At 38.5% G+C, this 15,150-nt stretch overlaps 1 protein-coding gene across 1 annotated transcript in view; it reads right to left on the bottom strand.

The window, feature by feature from the left end:
- The window catches only part of SLC26A3 (solute carrier family 26 member 3), a 32,614-nt gene extending 18,935 nt beyond the window's left edge, over positions 1–13,679 (bottom strand). Inside the window, exons 1-8 of the mRNA XM_028526031.2 lie at positions 13,307–13,679; positions 12,663–12,802; positions 8,653–8,763; positions 8,287–8,459; positions 6,887–7,051; positions 5,345–5,497; positions 4,842–4,924; positions 61–208 (exon numbers count right to left, since the gene is read on the bottom strand). Of these exons, the coding sequence (XP_028381832.1) occupies positions 61–208; positions 4,842–4,924; positions 5,345–5,497; positions 6,887–7,051; positions 8,287–8,459; positions 8,653–8,763; positions 12,663–12,802; positions 13,307–13,437 (1,104 nt within the window). The 5' untranslated portion in view covers positions 13,438–13,679. The remainder of the gene's footprint in view (positions 1–60; positions 209–4,841; positions 4,925–5,344; positions 5,498–6,886; positions 7,052–8,286; positions 8,460–8,652; positions 8,764–12,662; positions 12,803–13,306) is intronic.
- Positions 13,680–15,150: the final 1,471 nt, after the last annotated feature.

A 15,150-nucleotide genomic window follows, 5' to 3' on the forward strand; every position in this document is an offset into this window, starting at 1 on the left:
GTGTACACAAAATATGATGTGAAGTTGCCAAATTAGACCCAGTATAGACTGTAAATTTACCTGATTGCCATCGATTGGATAATCATGTTTGAGAGAGTAGACTGTGGCGACTGAAAAAGCCACTGCGAAGCCAACGATTGCAATGCTGAAACTATCTCCAATGGTTTCTTGGACAACCATCATGTCAGGTGTGATAGGTGGCTGAAATCTGAGATTGAAATAAAGCAAGTCTGAATGTTGCCAACCTGTTTATGAACCTTCAATGGCACCTATCTAGCTCAGAAAAAGTCCAAATTCCTTAGTAAGGCCCTGGTCTACACCTTTCCCCCATTTCTGCTTAATCACTACCATTTCCCAGAATTTATGCTCCAGCCATACCCAGCTTTTTGTTTGTTTCTCAAGAGCATCACCCATTCTCTCACCTTGGAAGCTTCTAATTTGCTGCTCCCTCTGCCTGAACCACACCCCTAATCTCCATCCTTCCTCCTAGAAAGTCTTCCCTTACCACCACAGTAAGGGTTAGGAGAGATTTCCTCTGTTTCCCTAACTCTTGATACCTCTGCACCCTAATACACTGTCCTCCTAGCCAACTCTCCATCCAGACACTGAGCAGAGATGGACTGCTTCACTACCCTGTGACCAGAACTGAACACTATTCATGGCATACAACAAGTGGTCAATAATTGTTGGGCAAATCAATGAATAAATGCAACCTAGAAAGAATGGTGCCTCACTTTGGAGCATGACTAGCAAGAATTTAGCATCACTGAAAACTTTGGAATCTGTTATCTTATTGTTGAAAAGAAGTAATGCTGCTTGAATTTGATACAAGATTGTAAATACAGTCTAATGACAGTGGTATCTGATATGATTTTGCTAGTATAATCAAAGTACAATGTATACTTGTATCTGCATGAGCAGTGTGCAGAATATCTTAGGTCCCACTTACACTAGTACATTGGGGTGGCAAACTATCGCTCACAATGCTTCTACTAGTTACCCATGGATGAAGGCTTTTTGAGGAAACACAATTCTGAAGCAAGGCAAGGAAGCAAGTCTGTTTTGACTGTTGATAACATAACCTTTCGTGAAAACCTCTTAGCAAACACCTGGGCCTTGGACTCTGCCCTGTGCTCCACAGAACTGCTAGAGACAACTGTGGCCCTGGTGTGTCAGAGAAATGTACAACTTATAGAAGATACTGTTGTGCTTATGCCTCATGAACTTAGAGCAGTTAAGTGATATTTACATACTGTATTATAGACAGTGCAAATGTCTCAAACTCAAGAACAATTTACTCCAATGCCCAGCTCTTATAAAAATCTAAAACTTATTGGAGGTGAGTTAATTGGCTCCACTCAACTCCTTAATTGCTGTTCATGTTTTATGAATATCTATTTTTAAAAATTGTTCAGCTGTAATTTGAAGAAGTACTATTATCTTATATTCTGTAGCTACCATGAATCAGAAAGATGACTTGGAATATTTTGTTTATTAAATAAATCTACAATTGGTGGTACAATTAAAATTTGTATTTTATATCAAAGTAACCAGAAGTCAGTTATTACCCTTTTAATCTGGCTTCTAAACACCATAGACAGAGTGGTTTGAAAACCTGGGTTCGTTGCTTGACTCAGTTATCTACCTAGCCCAAGGTAACCAAGTGAGTCAGAAATAAATCCTAGGCACGCTGCCTCGCAGGGGTGTCCAACTCGTGGCCCGCAGGATGCATGCAGCCCAGAATGGCTATGAATATGGCCCAACACAAAATCATAAATTTACTTAAAACCTTGGTTTTTTGCTCATCAGTTTTCATTAGTGTTTGTATATTTAATGTGTGGCCCAACACACCTCTTCTCCCAGTGTGGCCCACAGATGCCACAAGTTTGGACGCCTCTGCTCTAGAACATGCGCACTTGCCTACTAGGCTAATGACCCCTCTGCAGAATGTAACAATGAATGAATGTGAATTCCCCCTTCCTCACCCCACACGCACTGTGGAAAGAGGTCCACTGACATTTAAAATATATTCATGAAGTAAAGTCTCTAAGATTGTAACTCAGTGATGTGTTAAGTTTATCTTTTATTTTCAAAACCCTTCTGACAAGGTCTCCTTTAATTTAACAAAGTATAATTATTTGAAAATTGCAGTGCAGAGAGAAGCCCTAGAAATAGTCTTTCAGTTTCAGGCTAATTCTTACTTAAAAATATTTTAAATTAAAAGTGAGGTTTGAGATCACTGAGTGTAACACATGAATACCTGGTGATAAAAATATGGTTTTGCTTAAAAATACATACAACTATATTTGCTTTTAAAAGAATTTGGCCAAGATGGAGGCATAGGTAGAAACCCTTCACTTCCTCATACAACCAAAAGGAGGATAACAACCAATTTAAAATCAATAAACAACCAAAATCGCCAGGAAAATCAAACTGCATGGAACTCCGGCAACCAAGGAATTAAAGACAAAATCAACCAGAGCAGCCAGACTGGTAAGGTGGACCTTGACGGCCGACTCTGAAAAACAACCAGGGCAGCTGCGGGGAGGAGCTGATTGCTGGGCTTGCCAGAGCTGCTCAGGAGGGACTGACTTAAGGGGAAAATTGAGACTCAGAACTGACTGTGGGCTGAGGCTGGAGTGGCCCCATGAGAGATACTTCCAGTTTGACACCAGAGTCTGTTGGCAAGTATGCTACAGACAAGAAGGGAAGCTGCACTGTTCCCTCTCTGGCTCCTCCCCACCAGGCAGCACAGCAAAGAGGGTTGCTCTGCCTGGGTGAATACCTAAGGCCCCGCCCCCTTACAATCTATCAACTGCACCAAGACAAAGAAATATGGCCCAAATGAAAGAACATAGCAAAACCTCAGAAAGAGAACTAAGTGATGAGGAGACTGCCAACCTATCTGATGAAGGATTTAAAGCCCTGGTAATAAAAATGTGCACAGAACTGATTGAGCTTGGTCAAACAATGATAGATACCTAAAATGAAATAAAGCAAAATATTCAGGGAACCAACAGTGACAAGAAAGAAACCAGGATTCAAAGCAATGATTTGGAACATAAGGAAGAAATAAACATCCCACTGGATCAGAATGAAGAAACAAGAATCCCCAAAATTGAAGAGAGACTGAGGATTCTCTGGGACAACCTGAAATGTTTCAATATCTGAATTATAGGGGTGTCAGAAGGAGAACAGCAGCAAGAAGTTGAAAACTTATTTGAACAAATAATGAAGAAAAACTTCCCCAATCTGGCGAAAGAAATAGACTTCCGGGAAACCCAGAGAGTCCCAAAGAAGTTGGACACAAAGAGGAACATACCAAGGCATATCATTAAGTTAATCAAGATTAAAGACAAAGAGGAAATTCTAAAAGCAGCAAGAGATAAGGAGACAATTACCTACAAAGGAGTTCCCATAAGGCTGTCCACTGATTTCTCAAAAGAAACCTTACAGGCAAGAAGGGATTGGAAAGAAGTATTTGAAGTCATGAAAGACAAGGAACTACATCCAATATTACTCTATCCAGACAAGCTTTCATTTAGAATGGAAGGGCAGATGAAGTGCTTCCCAGATAAGGTCAAGTTAAAGGAGTTCATCATCACCAAGCCCTTATTATATGAAACATTCAAGGGACTTATCTAAGAAAAAGATAAAAAATATGAATGATAAAATGACAACAAACTCACAACTATCAACAAATGAACCTAACAGGAAAGAAAACAACAAAAACAAAAATGAACTAAGCAAACAACTAGAACAGGAACAGAATCAGAGAAACAGAGATCACACAGAGGGAGTTCAGTGGGGAGGAGGAAGGGAGAAATAGGGGGAAAAGGTACAGGGAAGAAGAAGCATAATTAGTAGGCATCAAATAGATGGGGAGAAATAAAAAATGGTATAGGAAACAGAGGACTCAAAGAACTTCTATGTACAACCCATGGACATGAACTAAGGGGGTTATGCTGGAGAGTGGGAAGGGGCAGGGTGGAGGGAGGATAAAGGGGAAAAATTGGGAAAACTGTAATAGCATAATCAATAAAAATACTTTAAAGAAAAAAGAAGTTGGCTATTTTTAACTCAACAATGCATACAAATGCTGATTCATGGAATTCTCAAATACACATTAAGCATGGAGAGGGAGGTAAGTCTTTTTTTTTTTTATAGGAACACAATCTTTTCTTGTAAGTGAGTTGGGAGAGATTGATGTTATGGTCAGGGGGAAGACAGAGGAAAGAGAACACAAATCTGGACCTCCCTTCTCAATCCAATAAATGCAATGGGATACATTTTCAAATTCCTCATGTGAATTGGAGCTCCCTTCCCTTTGCAGTGGTAAGAGTTGCTCTGGCCTTGTTTTGAATTTGATCACGAGAAAGGACAAAGTGTGCCTAACTGGGTTGCTCAAGCTGTGTGCCAGGTATTCCTTCCAGTGTCTCTTTTGAAGTGTTGGATCTTGGCTCCAGTAACCTCAAACAAAGCACTATGATTGTTTATAGTAATTTCTGGACAAGGAAATCTGGTTTCATTTTTTTAATGAGGAAAAGCAGGTTTAATTGCCTATTTTTCTACTTTCACCACTTCACTTTTACTTGTGTTTGAGTCTCTGTTCATCTGGTTTGTAAGTTCTTCTACAAGAAGACACTTTCTTATATTAAGAACTCCAGACCCTTATGTCGTTTGTGGCTCATTCCTAAAAGGACAATAACAAGCCTTCTTCATAAATGCAGATGCAGGGAGGAGTCTGACCTGGATTATTCTGTTTCAGCTGGTTGTCTTCAGTAACTACTGCATACTCTCTAATTAGTGCTTGGAGATGCCATCTTAAAGGACACACTTACCCACTTTCCATCTTCCCAACCACAGCCACCTTAAACCTGTTTCTGAAGTCAAAACCATAGGACACACCTGTTGCGATCACAGTCTGCAAAGTTGCAAATTTCCAAAGTTAGAAATGTGAGATATACCTCAGTCTTGCTTTACAAAAAATACCAAAGCCTTGACCTAAGAATTCAATCCCAGGCTTTGCTACTTTTTTAAAAATCCTGAGGCATTTTTATGTCCCACCCGAGTTGAGAACCATGGCTCTAATTCAAGTGGCTCTATCAGCTTCTCCAAAATCTTGCCCTCTGTACCAGTCTTGTCTTAAATGGACAGAATAAGCCCAAAATCTTAAAAGAAAATTCTTAAATTCTGAATAAAGATAAAACTGTAATTAATGTTATATCCAGAACCTGCAGAGATGGCATCTGCCCCACTGAAACCTTGCAGGTGGTGAAGGGCATTCAACATAAAAATATAAGACTAATGAATTATGAAAGAAAGTTTTAAGATGATCAATTACCAGGATGAGTTCAATTGGTATGGGTACTGGAAGCTTGTCTTTGTAGCACTGGTTTATTTCTTTGACCACAAATAAAATGAAGAAGATAATCAAGGATGTCACAAGGTCTGCAATATTAGTCTTCTCTATTTGTGTGAATATGGAATTTAGGACCTAAAGTTACAAAAGCAAAAAACACCCAAGTATTATAGTAATGTATAATTTGATTACATCACTCAATTATTTTAAATAGATGAAAATAAGCACGGAAGCAAAATAACTGACATAGATTGATAGCTATTCTCTGCTCTGCTAGGAGGGGTAGCACAGTGTCAGCACCACACTGATTTAGGGATGCTTCTGAAATTTTTGCTGGGAATCTCTTTGGCTTCTGTCAGATTTTCTTGAACACTTTTCACATTTTTAGAATTGGCCTTGTCTACTCTTAAGTCTCTTTGGCCATCATTTTTTATTTCACAGTCATCACTATTGCTCTATCCATGGAATAACCTCTGATCACTAATAGATTTTCTTCACATTTACCCCTTAATTCCTGATCTTTTTTTATTAAACCCTCTCACATTTTTTAGTCTACTCTCTGTGTCACTTTTGGAAATAATTTTCCTGGATAACTGCACTGTGCATAATCTTAATTCTTGAAGCCAGTTGGATTCTGTATCCATGGGATTTGGATGTCTCAAGCAGACCTAAACTAGACCTCAGATTGCTCCTAGACCAATCCACTTTTGGAATAGCTTTGGATGGGGTGAGAGAGTGTTGGTTCTAATCTGAAGCAAGTGCTATCTCAGACTCCCAAAGTCTATCTTGATAGAAGCATGAATATGTCCAAAGTTAGCAAAAGGAAGGAAATAACAAAGATCAGAGAAGAATCAAAGAAGTACAGACTAAAAGGACAATAGGAAAAATTAATAAACTAAGAGCTGTTTATTGAAAAGATAAAGAATAGACAAATATTTAGCTAAAGTCACAGAGAAAATAAGAGAGGGTACTCAAATAAATAAAATCAGAAGAGATAAGAAAACTGTTCTACACAGTACACCCTCTGTAGGAGGGAAGAACCACTGTTCTATTTACATATTGGCCAATTTCCTTTTGCTTTATGAACAGGATGTATAAAAGAGTTAGAAGAACTTCAATTCTAAAAGAATGAGAACTGCTTTTTAGAAATAGGGAAGCATTATCACTCAATTAGCACATTTCTTTCAAAATAAATTTTGAGAAAATTTTAAAAACTTGGAACAAAATATTAAAACTTTTTAATAATGTATGTAGATTTTTTCTTTTTAATAATACTTAGGTATCAAATATAAGAGAAGTAGTACTTTGTTTCTGTTGTTCACATTAGCTGTACAGTACATGTGGTTGATTTTCAGTATTCTCTTTGTCACTAACTTTCTCTTAATGTGAATAAATTTCATAACCCACGTGTTTCTTGGAAATTGTAGGAAAGCCCCATGGCAAAGGCATTAAAGGGAAGTTCTCCCAGAAACATGAAAGTGAATTTCATGTATTTAAATATTTTTAAGCAAAAGGAATACTTACTTTAAAAATTGAAAATGGATCAGTGTATGACAGGACATTCAGCTGAAGAATAAATTTGAGTTGGGAAACCAAAACATGAATAGCAGCAGCTGTGGTGAAGCCACTGATTAGGGATTCAGATAGATATACCACCATGAATCCGACCTGTAGAACCCCCATGAGCAACTGGAAACAGAAAGGCAATTGTTAGTATAGATTAGGAGTACACTTTAGCAAACTGAAGGATCAGCAATTGAAGTAATCAAAATTTAAAGGTTCATCCAGTACATATAAGTCTTAAAATAACATCAGTCCCTGTCTCCTGAAACACCTCTCCTCTCCCACCCCATCTTCCAATGTGGAATGTTACATGCTGTTCAAATAGCATGCAAGTCTAGCACCCACCCCCGCAAAGTAACGGGCTTATCTACCCCCCTCTTTCAAAGGTGTCTTTAGAAGACTTAACTATAAAGCTTTCATAGCAGAATCTTATCTATTTTCCTCAACAATTTCCCTAAGTCATTTTTAGTTACACTTTCTAGCTGCTGTAGCATCCATTCATATTCTCTCAAACAAGTTGCTTGACTTTTGTAAGAAATAAATAACTGCGTATTGGACATCTGAAGTGCTCAGTTTTAACTGAGAGAAAAAATGGTTAATTGCCCCAAAGCATCAATATTTTGCAATCAGGTGAATGGATGGATTTTTCTTCCCTTGGACACTTGCCCTGCCTTTCCATTCATGTTCCTGAATGCAGCCAGGGCTGTGGACATGCTAAGACACTGGGTTCAGAAATGTCTTAGAAAGAACTGATGACACAGATTGTCAATAGAACACACCACTTACATTTTTGTACAAACTGATTCTTTAAGGAAAGGTCTTAACCAGTAATATCACTATTCAAAACTTAGGCAACATCTTGTGGAGTCCATGACATTTTCACCATCAGCAGTGATATGGCATGGGAAGGAGGCTCTAAGTCCCTCTGTCAACCACTTCAGCTTTCCCAAAATCTTTGATATGGACAGTTGAAAAGTCTGAAACTCCAATCCCTTCCAACTAGATTACAGTCTCTAAGGAACTAGAAAAAAGTTCCAAAGCTTCCAGTTTTACTCTTACTTGCATATAGTTACATTTAGTGACTATATTGAATTCAGCATTTCACTCCTTACCACGTGTCTTTCTGTTCCCACTTTTCCTACTCTCTAGACCCACACTCACTCATCTTTGCAATGTGGATCTGCCCCTCCACTTCTGTTTGTGGCAAGTGACCCTTAAATTATTTCCCATGGGCCATGAAAGGAGGGCTACAAATCAAATGGAAGAGTGGGGAGGGGTGGCAAGAAGGAGGAAAATCAGAGAAATGTGCATCAGTCAGGAAAAGCAGATGGGGAGGGTAGATTATATGAGAAAGTGCTCACCTGAATGATTCCAGAAAAAACTGTGACCGTTGCAGCCACCATCACCTTATGGTCATCTAGTGATGAATCATTACTCATTGAGTTATTAGAGGAATCCATAGCAACTGGATTGGACATGGGGGTTAATCTCGAAACTGTTGCTCCCACCATCATACTCAGAACTGGAAAAGGACCTAATTCACAGAGGGTGAATTGTGGTCAATAAACATCTTCCTAATGCACAGCTGTCTTTCAGTTTTAATTCTTACAAGGAACTATGATTCATCTCCTGGATTATGCACAACTTGAAATTGATACAATATGTGGCTAATGGGATTCACAAAGAAAAGGCATAATGAGCATCAATTAGTCCAGGAACTCACTTACCCGCAGATATGTGTCTAGAAGTTCCCAAGAAAAAGTAGATGATGACTGGGAAAAAGGCTGCATATAACCCATAGCTTGGAGGGATGTTGACCAGCAGACCATATGCTAAACCTGTAAATACACAAACATTAGGGTCTTTATTTTATGCAAGGAGAATCAAATTCTCATTAGATTCTTTACATATTTATAATTGGACCCTAAATATGTTACTTTATGAACTCAAAAGTATCAAAGATGTAAATGTAAGAGCTAAAACTATAAAACTCTTAGAAGAAAACAGGTGTAAACCTTTGTGATCTTGAATTAGGCAATGGTTTCTTAGAAATGATAACTACAGTAGGCAATCAAATTAAAAACAGATAAAATGGACTTCATCAATAATTTTAAATGTGTGTTTCAAATGATACCATAAGAAGTGAAATGACAATGCATAGAGTGGTAAAAATTATTTGCAAATTATATTTTGAATAAGGGCCTAGTATCCAGAATATATAAATAACCCTTGCAACTCAACAATAAAAAGTCAAATAATCTAACTTGAAAATATGCAGGACTTCCAGTCAAGATGGCAGCATAGGTAAATGTGACTTGCCTCCTTCAAAAACCACATCAAAATTACAACTAAGCTATAGCACAACCATCACTCAGAACCATCAAAAATCGTGTTGAGTGGAAGTTTCACAACTACAGAATCAAAGGAACCACATCCATCCAGACTGGTAGGAGGGGCAGAGATATGGAATGGGTTAGTCCCACAACCATGTGTGGTGGACAAAAATTCTGGAAGGATATCTCATGAGTGAGGGGTCCAGCCCCACAACAGGCACCCTAGTCTAGGGTCCTAGTGCCAGGAAGATATGTCCTCACAACTTCTGGCTGAAAAAACCATAGGGACTGAGTTGGTAGAAGAAACTTCTGGAGTCTAAGCAGTTCCTCTTAAAGAACCCACACACAGACTTACTAAGGCTCACTCTCTCTGAGCTCCAGCACCAGGGAGCAGCCTTAAAGGCACTGTTAGCATACAGGGAGGAACTAAAGTGTCTGCTTCAAGGCAAGAGCTGTGGGACAGCTTTCTCCTAGACAGAAAGGTAGGCAAAGGCCATTATCCCTTTTCTGAACCCTCCCTCTAGAGGGCCACAGAGCTGGCAAGAAAGTACCATATCTGAGACTCCATCAATCTGGCTAACACTGTTTGCTCTGCCCTGGAGATCCCCTGAGACTCCATCTCACCCAACTTATGGGTCCACACAAACTGTTAAACGTGAGTTTTCCATATGAATAGCTGGTCTTGGTTCATGCTTCACAACTTGTTAATTCTCTTAAATAAGAAACAGCCAGTTTGAGTGGGCCCCCAGCCCCCATGCCTCTTGCTAAGTAGCCCCGGGCATGGTACTAGGAGCAGCCAGCCTAGATTCACAGCTTGGCTTCACCTGGGAATCTCCAAGCCCAGCACAAGGAGCAGCCATCTCAGATTGCTTTATAGCTCATGCAGGGTGCCCTCAGGCAGAACATGGGTGGGGGTTGAATTTGGCCTGCACCACCCAGGAAAACCCAGAGCCTGCACTTCCAGTAGACAGCTACAGACCACATTGGAGCACCACTAGCCTGCCTCTTCATAGCTTATCCTCCATAGAGAGCACAGGTGTGCTATCTGTAGTTATGGCCCATCTTTGTTGCTGACTAGCCTGGGTAAATCCCTCCCATTGACCTGCCAACAGCTATCAAAGCTCAACAAGAGGAGGCAGTAGTCAGCCTACATGAAGGGTGCACCTTGATCAAGTACCCAGTTTGGGTGATAGGGGAGGCTGAACCACTAGACCCCATAGGACACCTATATCATTAGGCCACACTACTAAGACAGGGAGTCATAGCAGCTCTGTCTAATAGATACAAACAAACACAGGGAGGCTGTCAGAATGAGGAGACAAAGAAACATGGCCCAAATGAAAGAACATATTATAACTCCAGAAAAAGAACTAAATGAAATGGAGATGCAGGGTTCAAAACACAGGTTATAAAGATGCTCAGGGAACTTAGTGAGGACCTCAACAGCATTGAAGAGATCCACTAAGAAATGAGGGATATATTAATTGAAATGAAGAACAATTTACAAGGAAACAACAGTAGAGAGGAAAGCTGAGAATCAAATCAATGATTTGGAACAAAAGGAAGAAAAAGAAAACAACCAATCAGAACAATAAGAAGAGAAAAAGAATCCAAAACAATGAAGATAGTATAAACAGCCTCTGGGACAACTTCAAGCAATCCAACATTGCCATCATAGGGGCACCTGAAGGAGAAGAGAAAAAGCAAGAAATTGGAGATCTATTTGAAAAAATAATGGAAAAAAAAAAACACCTTCCATAATTTGGTGAAGGGAATAGACATGCAAGCCTAGGAAGCACAGAGAGTCCCAAACAAGAGGGATGCAAAGAGGCCCACTCCAAGACACATCATAATTAAAATGCCAAAGGTTAAAGAGAAAGAGACTCTTAGAAGCAGCGAGAGAAAATCAGTTAGTTACCTCAGGGGAGTTCCCATAAGACTGTCAGCTGATTTCTCAAAAGAAACTTTGTAGACTAGAAGGAATGGGCAAGAAATATTCAAAGTCATGAAGAGCAGGGACCTACAGCTAAGATGGTTCTCCCCAGCAAAAATATAATTTAGAATTGAAAAGCCAATAAAGAGCTTCCCAGAGAAGAAAAACTAAAGTAGTTCATTATCATCAAACCATTATTATATGCAATGTTATAGGGACTTATTTAATAAAAAGAAGAAACTGAACAATATAATGGCAGTAAATACATATCTATCAATAACTGAATCTAAAAACCAAACCTAGCAAACAAGAACAGAGACAGATTCATGGATACAGAGTGCATTTTGATAGTTGTCAGATGGGAGGGGTGTTTGGGGAATTGGTTGAAGAGGTGAGGGGATTAAGAGGTACAAATACATAGCTACAGAATAGCCATGGGGATGTAAGTACAGTATAGGAAATGGCATAACCAAAGCACTTATACACATGACCCATGGACATGAACCATGGTGGGGGGACTGCCTGAGGGAGTGGAGTATGCTGTGTGGAGCAGGGCAAGGTGGAAAAATTGGGATAACTGTAATAGCATAATAAATAAAATTAAATAAAAAAGAAAATATAAATGAAAAATAAAATGTGTAAAAGATTTAAATAAACTCTCACAAAATATATACACATCTCTCATAAGTACCTGAAAAGATATTCAATATCATTAGTCAGTAAATACAAACAAAACCAGAATGTGACACCATTTTTTAATGATTACAACAGTTAAAATAAAAATGTCAGACAGTAACCAGTGTTCACCATGATGTGAAGAAATTTGAACCCTCATATGTCACTAATGGGTTACCATATGACACAGGAACTACACTCTGAGAATTGAAACATATGTTCCCACAAAACTCATACATAATGTTCATTCCTAGTAGCCACAAAGTAGAAATCAAAGCAACCCAAATGTCCATTGACTCATGAATGCATAAACAAAATGTGGTCTATCCATACAATAAAATATTATTTATCCATAGAAAAGAATGAAGCATCCATACAAGCTGAAACATGGATGAACTTTAAGAACATTCTTCTAAGTGAAAGAAACCAAACACAAAAGACCACATATTCTTCTGAGTGAAAGAAACCAAACACAAAAGACCACATATTCTGTGAATCTATTTATATGAAGTGCTCAGAATAGGCAAGTCCATAGAGACAGAAAGTTATTGCAAGAGGTATAGATGGAGGGGGAAATGCAAAGTGACTGCTAACGGGCAAGAGATTTTTGGTGTAGTGGTGGTGGTAAAAATATTCTGGAATTAGATGTGATGGTTGCATAACCTTGTGAATATATCAAAAACAAACAAAAAACCCCACAAAAACCCAAACAAACAAAAAACAAACCCCACTGACTTGTACACATTAAGAGAATGAATTTTATGATAGTTGAATTATATCACAAAGACATTTTTACCTTGCAGTACACACACCAGCCCTGTGCTGATTCCAGAAACAATGTCACTGAGTAGCCACTCCTTTACCCGGTATGCTGGTAACCAAGATGCTATGGGGAGCAAAGAGAGGGCAATTTTCCTGGCCTTTTCTGTAGAACAGCTGAAATATTGAAAGCCACAGGTCAGTTAATGTCAAATTTTAAGTTAGTACCTCATTGTGGGTGGAAAATTGGTAAAGATAATACTATTTTAAAGAACAGACTAGTACTTTTACTAACTTTCCCACAAATAGTCACTTTCTTACCCATATCAATTGCCCCCTGGCCACAACCAAACAATTTTTAAAAAGAAAAATGCTGCTTTTCTTCAGCTGTAATAGACCTTATTTGTCATCCTCAGCATGAATTGTTCAACATTTCAATTGAAAATTTGCCTCTGTCCTCATCTATTAATCCTGTGACATGGAAAGATTGTGTTGAGAGCTGAGATGGTGTTCATTTCAGAGTCGACCTTTCCAGCTCTAGCAGGAAAATTTGGAAACCAAAGATAAGAAGACTCTGAAAGCTGTGGGCTAGAGCCGGAAAGGAGAGCTTGAAAGTCTAAAAATTTAAGAGAAAGTGTTGCATTTATTTCTAATGCCAGTACCTTAAAAAAATTATCTTACCTACAACACACTTTGAGATGATCCAGAAATGTCTTATGATATCTGTGTTTCTTCTTATGTTCTTCCCCAAAAGCATTTGCAGAATACACTGGCCTGGCCACAATGTACTGATTCCCAATGGGCTCGATCATTTTGCTTCTTCTGAAGGCTGTGGTAAGTGGAAGACCTTTGGAACGATGTGGCAAACCCTCTTCTTGCCTTTAGCAGGTAAAAATGCCAGAAACCAAATGGAGCTTGCTTCTTAAATAACTCGGAGATAATGTGATGCAATTTACAGATGAGTGAGCTCTGGACTGAATGTTACCACCTTTTGAGATCAAAAGAGGCAGGATTAAGGGACCTGGTTGTGTTTTGAGACAGTGATATTCCAATGAGCTGGACACTGCTCCTTTGGGTAAGTGAACAAAAGCTTTTATTTTTTAAAAAAAGACCACCAAAAAGCAATAGAAATTGACTTCGTTTACTAATCAGTCAGTGTATTTTTACTTGTAAAGTAAGATCTCCTCAAGAAAAGGAATTTTACTTTTTTTCCTTAGAAACAGTCCCAAAATTATAGCATTTGAGGAGTGGGACAGATTAGATTTAAAGTCTACCCATTCCCCCTAACTCCAGTCAAGACTGTTCTATTTTACCCATTAGAATTTTTGTAATACCTTAGCAAATGCTTTTAATGTGTGAAATTCAAGAATATTGCTCATTTAAGTTATTTTTCTATTGTTTCTGGCAGTTGAATAGAGTTTTACAATTTATAATTGAGGAAACTGGCATAAAACATTACTTGGTGACTTAGTTCACTAGTGATGAGATCTTTTAAAGGAAAGATCTTGGGCAATTTACTTAACCTCTCTGAGGTTCAGTAATTGGGATAATAATACTCAAGTTTTAGGGTGATTTTGAAGATTAAATGAGAATGTCTTCAAAGCATCTACCTTGTGCCTAGCACACAAAATGCAAATGATATTTATTATTCTCTTAGCATTTCTGCATAAAGTGTTTACATTTTTTGTTCTTATCTCAATCTATTATGCTTAAAAGATCAATTTTGCAAAACCTTTTAATGGTCATTACTTATTTAGCCCTTACAATTTTTTGAGGCACTTACAATTATTATTACTGCTTTCTTCTTACAAATGAGAAAATAATAGTACACTCCTCCTCACAAAAAAACTAAGTACTTTTTTTCAGGTTATACATCTAGTAGAGTGACAAAATGTGACTTCTGTTTTTAGATTTCTTTGCTATTTCTTCTTCAACTTTTCTATTGTCCAGTGTGAACATAATTAAAGAACATTCTAAAGAATTATTAGCATTTTCCCCTCTTATCTTCCCTGACCACAATCACAATTATTAATGGAATTATCTCAAACTAGATTGTACCTTGTTACATGGTGCTGTCTCATAGCTTAGGAATTTTCAGCATGTTTGCAAAGCTTAAGTTATAACCAGGAATCAGATGCTAGGCTCAACTTCTGTCCCCACCTGACCTTTCTTTGACCATCCATTTCTCTTTCCAACCCCATTCCCTGGCCTTCTTCTAAAGTTCTCTCTACTGACCTTCTCTCATCTTGGTATAAAGCTTCTTGCCACCCTATGGCTTGACCTCCAGAGTTTAAGTCCCTTTGAGCTTTGTTATGACTGGTAGCTTAGACTCCCTCATCTGCTCTTTCTGACCCTCCTCACACCTCAAACTGCTTGTTCTCCCTGCTTCTCACCTCTCTCTCCTCTTCCATCCCTTCACCCCCAGTTCCAGGTGTCATAGCTTACTAGCTATATAGTTCTTCCCACTTTCAGAAAAACTTGTACATGAGGTAGAGTTGACTTACTTATTGCTGTGCATAGCACAG

The sequence above is a fragment of the Phyllostomus discolor genome, chromosome 10 (assembly GCF_004126475.2).
Source record: "Phyllostomus discolor isolate MPI-MPIP mPhyDis1 chromosome 10, mPhyDis1.pri.v3, whole genome shotgun sequence".
Classification (NCBI taxonomy): domain Eukaryota; kingdom Metazoa; phylum Chordata; class Mammalia; order Chiroptera; family Phyllostomidae; genus Phyllostomus; species Phyllostomus discolor.